Genomic DNA, 14,490 nt, shown 5'->3' with positions numbered 1-14,490 from the left:
GTACTTCTGTGAACTCTTCCAGGAAAGGGGGGAACATTTGATTTGTGCATGTCTCCTTACCAATGAGTTATGGAAAAGTGATGGAGATAATTGTTAAGATGTCATCAAATTGTGGTTCACAATCATAGTTTGCAGGGTAAGCACAGACCATAGTTTGCCAGTTTAGATGTAATTACAAACCATGTTTGTGCAAACTAGGAAAGGAGGGAGGGAACTGCAGCATGTCAACGAAAGAGAGAGCAGGCAATTGTCTGAAGCTCATTTTAGATTCATACACAGAATGACCAAGACCATGTTTTCACGACAATGGAAGGAGAAGCGAATGGAGGAGTACCGGATTTTAAAAGAGGAATCAGCTTTGCTGCACTTTGGTCCATGCAGGGCTCCATGAGCAGTACTCCGCAACAGTAAAAATTGCTTCACAGAACATACTTCCTGGTGGGGGTGGGAGTGAACATCATCTGACTGGCAGGGGCTGCTCAACCAATAAGAGAGGCTTCCCCCCTATCCCCCCATTTCTCCTTTCCCCTGAAAGTCCAGATATACCTGCATTTCAGGAGCAAGCCTCATTGAGCACAGTGGGAGTTACTTCCAAGCAGACACACATATGCTTGTGCTGGGAAAGAGGGTGGGTGGGGGGTCACAGGGATGGGAAATCAGCCCCCTTTCTAACTGCAGGATCTCTATAACGAAGGTGTGAAGTAGTTACTTCCTATGGCAATAAACCAAGCCATGGAGAATTGGAGAACAGCAGGTTCGGTAAAGCACTTTACAGGCTTCAGGGAATCAGTGCTTTAAACTCTGTATTCAATTCAGAGGGATCTCTCTAAATTCTGATGTGGGCATTCAGAAGGCAAGTCACACTGAGCACAGTGGGAATTACTTCTGAGTAGACACACATATGCTTTTGCTAGGAAAGGGGGGGGGGACACAGGGATGGGAAACCAGCCCCCTTTCTAACCGCAGAATCTCTATAACCAAGGTGTGAAGTAGTTACTTCTTAAGGCAATAGAACAAGCCATGGAGAATTGCAGGTTCGGTAAAGCACTTTACAGGCTTCATGGAATCAGTGCTTTATAATCTATATTTCAATTCAGGGGGATCTCCATAAATTCTGATGTGCACAAGCCTCACTGAGTACAATGGGAGTTAGTTTTGAGTAGACACTAATTGCTTTGTGATGGGAAACACAGGGGACAGGAAACCAGGGTCACGGTGAAAGGCACATCCTTGGGCAGGGTTAGCATACCCTAGGTAAATGCCGGGGTTGGGGCACACAACAGCTATACTGTGGAGAACCCGACTTCAGGAAAAGAATCGGACTTTAATCAGTCTCAGGAAATCTGGTTTTTCCCTGATAAGCTCCGGGGTGGCTGCTGGATGGCCACAACGTTATGTATCCCTAACGACCTCAACACGCAGCCAGTTCGGAGTAAATTGCTGGTGGAGACACACACACCCCGCCCCATTTTGCATGGCACAGTGCTCATGGTGGGTTATTTAACCACAATGAGCTGTGGCACGCCCTAGGTGCCATTTTGAATATGCAACCCTCAATGGGTTAAATCCCCACTGTGAGTCTGGCATGTCGTATGAACTGGGCCAGTATGAAACTATAGCTTGATATTATATCTGAACCAATCCTATGTGCTGTGGATTTATTTGCTCAAACTGTACCAATGTGTACTAACGTTTCAATTATTCATTTTCTACATTAGCTTTTTATGCTGCCACAGAGCATCCACGGCAGTATATCTCTGTTACTTTTTATGTTTGTTCTACATAGTTTCTGGCAAATCTGAATCAAATAGGCTCTAATACTGTGCATACAGTATCTTATTCAACATTGCCAGGGCTGACTTTGCTATGGACTGTCATTCTGCCATGGTCCTCCTCTGTGCTTTACTACTGCTAAAATTCTTTGTGTACAAAGAAGCTGCGCGTAGTGTTTATAGTATTTATAATTCAGTATTTTACTTTTAAATAACACTATAAAACTCTGATATTTGTGAGAAAAATACATCATTTTATACTAAACAAGATAAACATTAGTAGCCATTAACCACACATAAGGGATACAATCTATGTTCATTTATATTTGTTAGGGTGCTTTATTTGCAGAATTTTGAATATGAACACTATCTAATAGTTAATGCAGCCATCTGTACTTCTTTGCCGGGGGACAGGCAATGAGCAAGGTGAATTTGTATGCTTGAAAAGAACACAGCTGGCTGATGCTAGAATTTCTTCCCTATACACTATGAACATTTTTTTCGGTTAAGAAATAACAACAGAAGAAGGACATCCCAAAATGTTTCCTAAATTTAAGATTAATAAATTCACCCCGCATTTTTTTTTTGCAAAAATTCTAATCCATCCTACTTGGTTCAATACCATCTTTTAATAATATATGAAAGTGCCCTCACCCCGCGCCCGGCTTGCCTGGCCACGGGGGGGGGGGCTGTTGCGGGTGGCAGGGGGAGGACAGGACAAGGGGCAGGTCTAGCTGGCCACTATTTAGGCCGTGCTGCCCCGCAGCCTCCTCATTCCGGCTATTCCAGCTGGAATTTTTGCGCCCTTTTTTAAGCAGCAGCACATCACGTCCTCCCTTGTCCTCAATCTTGGTGGCAGTGGCGGCAGCACGGCGGTGGCAACCCCAGGGACAAGGTGGCGGCTCGGCGGCGGCAACTCCGGGGACGAGGAGGCGGCGTGGCGGCGGCAACCCAAGGGACGAGGCGGCAGCGCGGCGGTACCTTCGGGACGAGGCGGCTGCTTGGCGGCGCAGCGGTGGCTTGGCAGCGGCATTCCCGGGACAAGGCAGCTATTGAGCTGCATGGTTTGCACCCCTTCCCCGGCACAAGCGAGAGGCTTTTCACCCTTCCCTCCCCATTTCTTTGGTGCTCCCCGCCCTGGTTTCCGCGGCGTTTCCCCCCCCCCCAGCTGATTTCAGGAGGGGAAAGTCTCCTGTTTTCGCCCCTTTCTCGCTCCATAACACCTTACAGTTGCGTGTGTTTGTGGGCTTGGGGGGGTCTCTGTTGGCTTTCCAGCGCTTTCGGGAAGCTGTTTTTAAGGTGAGGGAAGGGAAAGGGTTCTGGTGCCTGGGCTTACCTCCTCCTTTTCACCTCCGTGGGCCGTTTATCTGCGGCTGCCTTGAGATTTTCCCGGGCTTTCTTTAGCACTCTGCTGCCCCCTAGTGGCCTGTTGTGCCTTCAACCCCCCCTTTGCTTCATAAAGGTAGAAAGGGGGAGGGAGGAGAAAATAAATTATAAAAATAAATAAATAAATAAATAAAGGGGGAGCAGTTGTTTAAGGGGGGCTCGAGTAAGGCTCAAGGCTTCGCCTGGAAAGTATAGGGTGCGATTTAATATAAAGAATAACAGTAACGAAAGACAACGCAAACAACTAAACAAATTAATTTACACGCAATTAATAGTATAATATTATTACCAATAAATAAATAAATAAGAATTATAGAAAGAGAAATTAGAAACATATCAAATATATCCACAGGTAAGCGCATTTCATTCAGGGTTCCATTTAAAGCCAGTTGGCAGATCTCCCAACACACAGTGATGCCACCCAAGAAGGGTTTGGGGGGGAAAAAAGGCAAGGGCAAAGCCGCTTGCCCCCCAGCTAAAGCCCCCTGCCCCCCAGCTAAGCGCCACTTCCATAGGGCCGACTCTTCCTCATCTGACGATGAGGATCAAGACATGGACCTCATTCTGGCCAGACTGGAGGCTGCTGAACGGGACTTAGGGATCCCTGGATTAATCACCCCTGCCAGGCGGGCTCCCCGGACTTCAAGGGTTACTAGAGGGCAAGCTCGCAAGGATCTATTAATATCTATTTCAGAGAGGCTGGAAGCAATCGAGGCTTCCAAGGAGGTCATCACCGTCACTGGGCAAACAGCATCTGCACCAGCTCCAGCGCTCGCATGCTCATCTTCAGAGCAGCCCCCTCCGGTGCAAGGGTCGCCGGCACCCGTCTCTCTGGCTCCTGCAATTTTAGACCGCAGCCAGATCCCTGACATGGCAAACAACCTTGGTTCAGGTGAGGTTTCAGTCCCTGGGGGCTCCGTGCCAACGACTGGCTGTAACCAGTTCCCGCCATACGGGTGGTTCCCCTTTTCAGCGGGGATGAGTTGGCCTTTTCACTCCCCAGTAGGGGGCATCCCAGGGTTCCCTCACCCTGGTGTACCACCCCACCACTTCAGCTCAGGTTGCACACTCCCGGCACTAAGCCATGCCACACCGGGTGGGGCCGCCATTACGATGGGCATCCCTGCATCTGCCCAATCCCAGGGGGCCCCCATCCCTGCTCCAAACCTCTCAGGTGGGGTTTACAGGGGGGGGAGCACCCGCAGCCCCTCCGGCTGCTGAGCCTTCTTCGGCCGGTGACAGAGTGGCTCCTCAGCACGCCCCATCTGCCATGGCTGCCTGCGCAGCTGTGTGGCAAGGCCCCGTAGGCAGGAGCTCCGAGGAGCTTGGGGTGGGCAGCAATGACCCTTATGCCCAGGTAGAGAATAGGGCAATCCCGACCGGGGGTACATCCACTCCCCTGGGATATCACCTATGGCCAGCAACAAAAGAGAAAATACTCCGGGAAGGATTTGTTGACATCATCTCCCTGTTATTCTGTGAGTCTGAAACAAAGGAAGGGGAGAAATCTGGCGATAGGGATCAGGAGAGGGTCAGGTGTAAGAAGGTGTCACGCACTTGGGCAAATTGGCTGCCCGGCTTTTTAATATGTATGGGTGTCATTCAGCAAAAGGACCCAGAGCGTGGTTGGGTCCTCACTAAGTATTTGGATATTATATATAGGGCCTACACTGAATACGAGGGCGGAGCCTGGCTGGCCTATGACGAATCCTTCCGTATGCGGGCGGCATTTGACCCCACATTGTGCTGGGACACCAAAGATCAGGATCTTTGGCTGCAGTTTATGACCCCTGCCAGGCCGGGTTTTGGCGAGCGATCTGATAGCGGGCACATATTAGCTAAGCTGACGCCCGCCTCAGCCCCTAAGGCTGGGGTGGGACAGCTGGTTCAACACCGCGCTCTCTGTTGGGAGTTTGGTTCCAAGGGCGTCTGCTTTAAAAACCCATGCAGATTTCACCACGCGCGCTCCCTTTGCGGGGGACAACACGCCTTCATTGGCTGCCCAAAGGCCAAAGGTCAGCGGGGCCCAAATCGTAAATGGCAGGGTGGTAGGAAGCCTGGGGGCAGCACACAACCTCCGCCAAAAGGGACCCAGTCGAATTAAGTTGCAGCCCCTACGGCGCCTTTTGAAGCGCTACCCGCTTCGGAAGGACGCCCGCTACTTGGAAGAGGGATTTTCCCTGGGTTTTAGGATTCCGTTTCAGGGCCAACGCCAGGCCCAAATTTGCTGGAATCAGAAATCTATTGCAGGTTTCGAACAACTAGTCTTGGATAAGATCAATAAGGAAGTGGTCGCGGGGCGGGTCATTGGTCCATTCGATTCCCCTCCTTTCCCCAACCTCAGGGTCTCCCCTTTGGGCATTGTGCCTAAAAAGGCCGCAGGTGAATACTGGCTGATCCGCAACTTGTCCTTCCCCAGGGGGGAGTCTGTGAACGACGCCATTCCTGAGCACCTGTGCTCTGTTCACTACACGCTGTTTGATGCGGCAGTATCTATGGTGAAGGCACTGGGCCCTGGGGCCCTCATGGGAAAATGCGACATTAAATCCGCATTCCGCCTCTTGCCAATTTCCCCTGATGATTTCGACCTTTTAGGATTCAGTTTTTCTGGTCAGTTTTACGTCGACAGGGCCCTACCCATGGGATGTTCCGTGTCCTGTGCTATGTTTGAGAAGTTCAGTTCCTTTTTGGAATGGACTCTGATTGATAAAACCGGGTCCCATAGCATCGTGCACTACCTCGAAGATTTCCTATTTGCGGGTCCATCTGGCACCCCCCAGTGCTCACGGCTAATGCAGGAATTTTCCGCCCTCACAAATGAGCTGGGTGTACCTTTGGCGGGGGAAAAACCCGAGGGCCCTTCCCCCACTATTAAATTTTTGGGCATAGAACTGGCGGACAAATTACAAGCCCTAAAGGATAGGATACAGCACATGCTTCATTCTAAGAAAGTCACGCTGTTGGCATTGCAGGAAGTTGTTAGGCATCTTAATTTCGCCTGTCGGGTAGTCGCCCCTGGCAGGGCCTTCCTTAGACGCCTTTGTAACGCCATGCGGGGCCTGCGCTTGCCGCACCATCACATTCGGGTATCATCAGCCATGAAAGATGATCTTTTTGTGTGGCTGCATTTCCTTAACGCATTCAATGGCGTTTCCTTCTGGAGGAAGGAGTTGCTATTGGAAGCAGAACTTCAGATACATTCAGATTCATCTGGGGCCCTAGGCTTTAGGGTTGTTTCGCGATCGATGGTGCCACGCACGTTGGCCAGCTGAGTAGTTAGCCCTAGGCGTCGGAAGAGACCTTACTTTCTTAGAGCTCTTTCCGATATATGTTGCCGCGCACCTGTGGGCAGCCCAGCTTGCTAATTCTGTTGTGCATTTTTGGTGCGACAACCAAGCCACTGTCCAGGTCATTAATTCTTTGTCATCGCCCAACAGTAGGGTCATGTCCTTGCTTCGGGCTTTCACTCTGCAGTGCCTGCGTTTTAATATTTTATTCCGTGCACGACACATTCCTGGCATGGATAATGCCTTGGCTGATGCATTGTCACAAAACCAGGTGCAACGTTTCCGAGAACTGGCCCCCTGGGCACGGGCTATTCCGGACACCATGCCAGCCACTCTGTGGGAAGTTGGCTGGAAGAGGCGGAACAGGCCATCCCGCAGTCCTTAGCCCCCAGCACGAGAGCGGCTTACGCCAGGTCAGGTAGGGAGTTCTTTTCATTCCGGGTGGCTGCACATCTTCCACAGTGCTGGCCAATACCGGTCGATCACCTACTGCAGTTTTGCGTGCATGCCCACAGGTGGGGCGGCCCGGACCATCGGGGGTAGGCTTGCTGCACTTGCCTTCTGGTCTAAAATGAAGGGTGTAGCAGATAACACCATGGACTTCCGGGTCCGGCGGATGCTTCAGGGCTGGTCCAGGGGGTCCCCAGTGCCTCCTGACCCTAGATGCCCTCTGTCTCCAGACATATTGCTGGGCTTGCGGGATCTGTGGCCTTCCTTATGCAAATCCCCTCAAGAAGCCTTGTTATTTCATGCTGCAGCTCTTACAGCATTCTTTGGGGCATTCCGGATATCGGAGTTGGTGGTGTCCGCTAAGGGCAACCTCTCTGGACAAGCCTTGCAGTTTAATGACTTACAGTTTTCTCAGCAGGGAGCCCTTATTCAGCTTAGGAGGTCCAAGACTGACCAGGGGGGAAGGGGCGTCAGCGTGTCCCTGTTTCCAGCCCCCGTGCCGGACCTCTGCCCAGTCACGGCATTGAGGGACTTTCTGAAGGTTTGGGGAAACCTGCTCGGCCCCCTTTTTTGCCATACAGACTCTTCTCCTTTAACCAAATATCAATTTTGGGCAGTCACACAGCGAGCATTAAAGGCGCTGGGTTTGGGTGCTCTTCGTTTCGGCACACATTCCTTCCGGATTGGGGCCGCCTCCACTGTTGCGTCTCTGGGGTTCATGCCAGATAAGGTGCAGTTGGTCGGTAGGTGGCGCTCCAAGGCGTATCTGGCATACGTGAGGCCACTGGCGGGCCCTTAGCTTGGGTGGACATTTCCATTCATTACTTTTCTTGTTCTTCTAGATCACTGGAGTGCAAGTGATCCAATGAAGGTGCTCATCTGCGGGCACAGTATGGTTTTTTGGGCCGGTCGGAGGGCCTCCTCCAGCTGCGGATCCCAGCTAGGGCTCAGCTGCTATGCCACCATTCAGTGGTTGGGCAGACACGGGATGCGTTGGGAGCGCCTCCTGCCCACATTATTCCAGCAAGGGCTGGTGAAGGTTCCCCCACAGATTCTAGTGTTGCATTTAGGGGGGAATGAGTTAGGCCTGCTGAAAGGCAAGGCCCTGATTCTTCAAGCTTGGGAGGACTTGCGGGTGATTCGGCGTCGCTGGCCGGGAATCACCATTATCTGGTCCAACGTGTTGCCTAGAGTGGTCTGGAGGGATGGCTTGGATACTCATGCCATGGATATGGCCCGTAAAAAGGTCAACAGAGAGATCGGGAACTTCCTGATCAAACAGGGCGACCGGACCATCATCTACCCTGACATTTCTTCTGCTCGGGGGATACTCTACAGGGCAGACGGCGTTCATCTCACTGAACTAGGCAATGATGTCTTTTTGGCTGATCTGCGAAGGGGTATTTGGGAGTGTTTACTGCGCTGGTGGGGGGAGAGCGAACAAGCAGAGGCTTGTCGCCCTCATGTGGCGGCTCCGGGCGGGCTCTCCACTGGGGGAGTGGCTAGGTGAGCATTCGTAGGCACCATTTCAGGTGACTGGTAAGGCCCGAGGCTTCCGGCTCAGCGTTTTGTGGCCCCAGTTGGGAGATACGGCTTACCTTTGAGGCCAACCCTCCTCACCCACTCGGGTTCTGTGGCTCGAGGGGGGGTGACAGGGGAAGGTCTCCCAGCCCAGAACTGGGTATGTCCGATTGGTGGGCGAGGGCGGACACCTCGCCACAGACAACGAATGCCTCACTCTACACCTGTCATGTTGGTCTTCTTGTGGTGTGCCCGCCGGTGCTTTCTTCGCAGATTGTAATCTATCAATAAATGTGGCCCTGTTTATCCCAAATTGATTGGTGTCGTCTTGTCATTTCTCCCCTGTCCACTTGCAAAAGACTTGTTGAATAACCATATATTCTACAGTTCCTAGTTACTTATACCACTACCATTCTACTGAGAATCATGTCACTTGCCACAATTCAAAAGTCACTGGTTCCTACATAGAAAAGAAGTCTGAGCGACTTGGTTTCTGCTTTCCTCACTTATTGTGCTGTTAGAAGTGGGACTCATGGATCCCCCCTGTGGAAAGAGCCATGAATGCCAGAATATACCTAGAAATTTCACCATGGGAGGAAGAGAGAATACCATGACAAATGAATGCAATAGAAGGCTGCTGTTGTCATATTTTACTTACACCCCATTATTTCTTAAATTTCCAGTATCTAAAAAGTAAAATAACAACACTTACAGTCCATAAATCTGTGGAGCGATCTCCAGCCTGTTCAAATGCATGTAAAGCTCAATATCATGTTTCTTTAGCAAATGATCTTGAATCTGGTTTACTTTTGCTACAATAGCAATTGATGGGCCTAAATCTTGAGGTCTTGCAAATGGAATAGGGGTCATCATTGCATCTTTTTCCTAAAACAATAACAACAAAATGAAATTACTTCACCATATAGTCCCTGATGAAGAGATCTGGGGATCTTGAAAGCTTGCACATTTTTTGAGGGGTGTGTGTGACCTTTTCATTGGCCTAACCAAGGTATACAGCAACATGGATTATGGAAATTTTCTCATGGTCAACATGGCTACCTTTGTTTTCCCCATCCCAGTGCCAAAGTTTATTTATTTTATTTATTGTTTATTTAATTGCATTTATATCTCGCCTTTTTTCCTTTTGCAAGGAACCCAAGGAGGCTTACATTATCCTCCTCCTCTCCATTTTATCCTCACAACAACAACCCTATGAAGTAGGTTGGGCTGGGAGTCTGTGACTGGCCCAAAGTCACCCAGTGAACTTCCATAGTCGAGTGGGGACTAGAACCTAGATCTCCTGGCTCCCAGTCCAACACTCTTGCTGCTATACCACAAATATTTCCAAAGTTTACTAAAGCTAACAATGACTCTGCACTTAGGATTCCAGACTAAGAAGCTGTAGGTATTTTTTTAAACATGAATTACCCTACAAAGCCTGGCATCAGCATATACCAAGACAAAGAACTTTATGCTGGAAAAAACCAAAACAAGACATGCCTAAATCTCAAATATTGCAAAGGCAGTTTGGAGGTGCCATTAATACCTGGGTTAAAATCCAAAACAAATTGGGAAATGGGATTAGGTAGGATTACTCAGCTTGCTGCTTATCCCTTAACTGTAGTTAAGGTATTCCCCAGCATTATGTCTTTTAGTGCTGACTCCAGGTTTTGGGGAAGAGGGAGCCCTGCAATTACCCACTTGCTCTCCAATTTTTCTGGGCCCAATACCCACCATTGCCCAGAGAGAAAAGGGAAATGATTGAGCAGGTGAGAGTCGCTGCTGTTCCTTCTGCTCATTTCTATCACTTGCTGCGGCACTCTCCATGGGCCCCCAAAACAGTATCGGAAACAATGGCAAAAGGAGTAGCAACATGGCTAGGAGGTGGTCAGCAGTGGACCCCTGTTGAGGGGTTGCCCTCGACATCTGCCTCCAAACGCCAGCCTCTGACACTAACCCTGATGTCTACACTGTCCTCTATTGTTTTTGTTCCAAAGACTAACATGGCTACTGTTTATCCATCAACGAATATTGAACTATAAAATAAAATTAATTATGATGAAAAGTTTTCCTATTCACATAGTTCAACTATGCTTATTGTGAGGTTGTTCAAGCTTCAAGTTATTTTGCAAATGTTAACTGCAGCCTCACTTCCTGTTAAATAGGCATATTCATACTCAAGCATACTCAAGTAATGTTAAATATAACTTTTAGAAGGATTTTGATCAGCAAGTACCTTTTGACTGTCATGCTCATATGTTGAAAACCAGTGTTCTGCTGTTTTCATAAGATGGGTGAACATGGCACTGAAGAGAAATAAAGATAAGCACTATGATAATTATGAGAATAATACAATCAAATATAAGAAGAAAAGGAAGTTACTTAAACTCACTAGGCATCATGCTCCAGGTATTCAGGGTCCAAAAGAACTTTCATTTCTTCACTATTGAGGAAAAAAAATCACACGTAAAAGTTTATTTTTTGTAGATTTCTTAGCTAATAGAGGAGCTGCAAGTAAGTAAAACTAGCCTTTGTAATTAAAAAGAGTAACTCTACTGAAGACAAATGAAGTCCTTACTCTCTCTAAAGATCAAAAACAAATTAGCTGCCTTGTCTGCACTACAATGAAGTAACCATCTAATTATTCCAAATAACAAATTACTGAATGCCACAATGTATTATTTGAATATGCTTGATCCAGAATAATTGATCACTCCATAATCTATCACTGTTTGTTGAAAACAAAAAATACAGTTACTGGTCAAATACTGAATATCAAAACAGTAATTTATTTTAATAGAATCTATTTTTATCACATTTTAGCAGCAATTAATCAGTGCCAACACCTCTTAACCATTTTTTTTTCTGTGGCTAGTGGAGAAGGAGAAGGAGTATATGCAGAAACATGGTTACTTTGAAGAATCTGACACTTTCTTCTTAATATAACCTGCAGAGATTGGCTAGGATCCTGCAGCAAAATCAGCTCTTGGGCATTGATGGATCCTCTGGAATTGCATGTGATGAAGCATAGCGTGGAAAATCTGTAACTTATTTCTGTATGCTAAAGAGGCAACGTTTTCTACTTTTGTAAAGCGTTGGTTGGATCTCAGCTATTATCTGACTGTCTAATAAATGTGGGCTCTAATCCAGGGATCATTTCACGCAGCAGTTTCATACCCTATGCTGTGCATGAGGACCTTCCCCTCCCATACTGCAGAAGAAATGATTGATGCTATCAGTAAAGGTCCTCTATTTTGGGTGAGTGGCAGAGCACATGAGTCTGTACTCATTCCTCCTGTTCCCAAGCGATGATCATGAGTGTCAAAGCTGATAGCACCAATCACCCATTTAGCAGTACAGGAGTTTTTCATGTGTACCGCTTCACCTCACCCATAATGGATGTACGTCTGCTACCCAAAAAGTATGACCTTATTTAAAAGAGTGAATGGAATATCCAGGCTGGATCAAAGCAACTGGATAAAAAAGGTAACCACATACCATTGCAGTAACTGCCCTTGATATAATATATTGATTATTGTTAAGAAAAATCATGTTTAAAAGGGGCAATCCAGTGGGATTTTAATGCTACTAGATGGCTGGGGAAAATGCAACAGGACTAGTAAAAAAAAATTGCTGAGTAACACTAATTAATTCTAAAAGGCAATTTATATAAAAGTAACATCTAAAAGCTTTATTTTGAGGACTGAATGATCAAAGTGCTTAACTACAATTCACATGTATTTATTAGAATATTTATATATACATCTATTCTTGAACACAGTATTTAAAAATAAAATTACAGTTACATAAAGTGCAATACAACAGCACATACATTAATTTCAGATACAAAATGTAAAGTTGCATTTCTTACTTAGCATGTGGACAGAGCCTGCACACACCAACATAATGTTTAAATCAGAATTCTTATTAACAAACAGACCTGAGTGTGGGGATGAAAGTGACCAACACAAGGGACTGAAGGGCTTTGGGTCCATCCTAACATGCCAGTTAACAATGTTATCTTTTTATCTGTTTTATGCATCCTTGTAAATTCATGGCTTTTGACAGAGGATCATTACCTTGGTTGTGCAGCTTCACTTGCATGGAGAAAAGCTTGATGGTCACAATGCAGAATAAATACGATGGGTGCTAAGAGTTCATGCATCCCCTACAATTAAAAATCATGACCTTGATCATCATCATCATCATCATCATCATCATCAAGATTTTATTTCATGTGCTACAAATTTTCTATCTTTGCACTCAATGAATCAGTAAAAGTCACTGTAGCATAACAATGATTAATATCCAATGGTTTTACTGTAAATTACAATAAAGCCAATTGTTTTCTCTCCTATAAAGTATAGATAGGAAATTCATCTCATTTTTAAAATAATAAGATGTCAATAGACTACAGTTCACCACTCAGCAGTTACATCAAGATCTATGTAAATAATAATAATTTTTTTTTAATGCAGTTCTGAGCTACTTCGTAAAGACATAGAAGACAAGTAAGAAGTATAGCAAAAGTTGTTCTATAGTTTTCCAAAAGTAGAATATCAGGAATTGATGTCAACCATACAGCTATTTACATAATCCTAGAATTTGGTTTAGAAGGAGCATAAAATACACGCAGGGCAATTTACTCAGCTAAGATGAGAATTCCACATCTGTGAACCTTAGCAAAGGTTTGCTTGTACCATCTAGTTTATACTGGATCACAAGCAACAAACAGGTTACACTATGCTAGAGATAGCTGTAACACACATTTAGTGAAATGCACTTGAACTAGCAATAATAGTTAATGACACATAAGGTGGCCTCCAATTCCTTCTGACCCTGCTAGGCTGACCAGTCAAGCCTGCTTATTAACTGACTTCAAAAGAAAGTCTTCATTTTGTAAACGTTCACCCCATACAACATCACATCTTTGATTATGCCTACCTACGATGCTTCAAAAGAAATGGAAAAAAAGGAAATGAGAAGTTTTAAGATTACTCTGTAGATGTAAATTTACTATTTCCATTCTATTTACAGTAAACATTTGTATTTCACAAATGGGTTTATATGATCTATTCCTTCCACCCTTTCAGAGTGCCTTCTGCTTTGGTATTTATACTTGAACATACACATGGGGAAAATCTGGAAGTCTGAATAGGAATGTCTGGCTGAAAAGTGGCTGACTAAGGAGACACCCCTTTGTAGAGGAGCAGTGGCCTGAGGGCTGTAAAGCAACATACTCAGGGGTCAGGTTCCTTATCAACAATGCAAAGGGCTGGTTTTAATATTGCCTGAGCATATGCTCAGGCAATCTGACACTGGACACCCAAATTAGTGAGATTTCTTTATTGTGAGACATCCCATGGCAAAAGCTTAATGGTTACACTCTTTAGAAATCATATAGCTGATGGTCAGTAGCTATAGGCTCTATGTTATTCCAGAACAGTCCAAAGCTAAACACTACTACCGTGACTGAGATCCTCATCAACGTGGTTTCCCCATTGTCATTCTCCACAGTTCTGAACACATGGGAAGGGGCTCTGGATTCCTGGGAACCTAACCCAGACAATCCTTTCATGGGGTTCCACCCTGGACATGAAAAGGGAATTATTCCTGGAATGAACCCATCAGGCAATCGAAGGATAACTTCTTGAAAGGCTGAAACAAACCACACCCATAGAGAGTCCAACTTTGAATCTTTGGTTGATAACTTCAGGCTACATGGTCAAGGCCTGTCAAGATCAAAGGAAGGGTAAACCCAGACACACAGGGAGTTCCGTGCCACCACTTTCGCATTGGTAACTCCACAATGCATGCGTCGTTAGAGAAAAGTCCAAAGGTCTTAGATCAAACCCAGCCTGCCAGTATGCTGAGCTGACAACAAGCAGACATACACCATCCACAGCAATGAGAGTTCAAGTCTATGGAAGCCTCACAGTCCTTAACATGGCAAGTCCTTAAGAATCCAAAGTTCCAGTTCATGTGCAGAGTGCCTCCAAAAGCCCAGATAATGATGGCTCCAAACAGAGAAGGCTTCGGGAAATGAAGACAAGTTGTTCCTAGTAAAGGCTCTT

General features: G+C 46.3%; 2 protein-coding genes across 26 annotated transcripts in view; one reads left to right on the top strand and one right to left on the bottom strand.

Annotated features, from left to right (window-relative positions):
- TBC1D5 (TBC1 domain family member 5) overlaps positions 1 to 14,490 on the bottom strand; it is a 412,711-nt gene that overhangs the window by 152,420 nt on the left and 245,801 nt on the right. For all 25 annotated transcript variants that reach the window (XM_084858401.1, XM_084858405.1, XM_084858400.1 and 22 more), the window contains 4 exons: positions 12,496 to 12,584; positions 10,809 to 10,859; positions 10,653 to 10,722; positions 9,129 to 9,301 (listed from right to left, as the gene is read on the bottom strand). In XM_084858401.1, the coding sequence (XP_084714527.1) occupies positions 9,129 to 9,301; positions 10,653 to 10,722; positions 10,809 to 10,859; positions 12,496 to 12,584 (383 nt within the window). The remainder of the gene's footprint in view (positions 1 to 9,128; positions 9,302 to 10,652; positions 10,723 to 10,808; positions 10,860 to 12,495; positions 12,585 to 14,490) is intronic.
- On the top strand, positions 3,711 to 9,113 carry LOC146344845 (uncharacterized). Its single transcript, XM_084856062.1, has 3 exons — positions 3,711 to 4,050; positions 7,738 to 8,295; positions 9,100 to 9,113. Exons 1-3 carry the CDS (start codon positions 3,711 to 3,713, stop codon positions 9,111 to 9,113), a joined length of 912 nt encoding a protein of 303 aa, XP_084712188.1.

This window comes from Heloderma suspectum, chromosome 5 (genome assembly GCF_057233095.1).
Source record: "Heloderma suspectum isolate Gila_16-S chromosome 5, 16-S_ref, whole genome shotgun sequence".
Lineage (NCBI taxonomy): Eukaryota > Metazoa > Chordata > Lepidosauria > Squamata > Helodermatidae > Heloderma > Heloderma suspectum.
The sequence above is the reverse complement of the archived record's forward strand: the minus strand, read 5'-3'. Positions and strand labels throughout refer to the sequence as shown.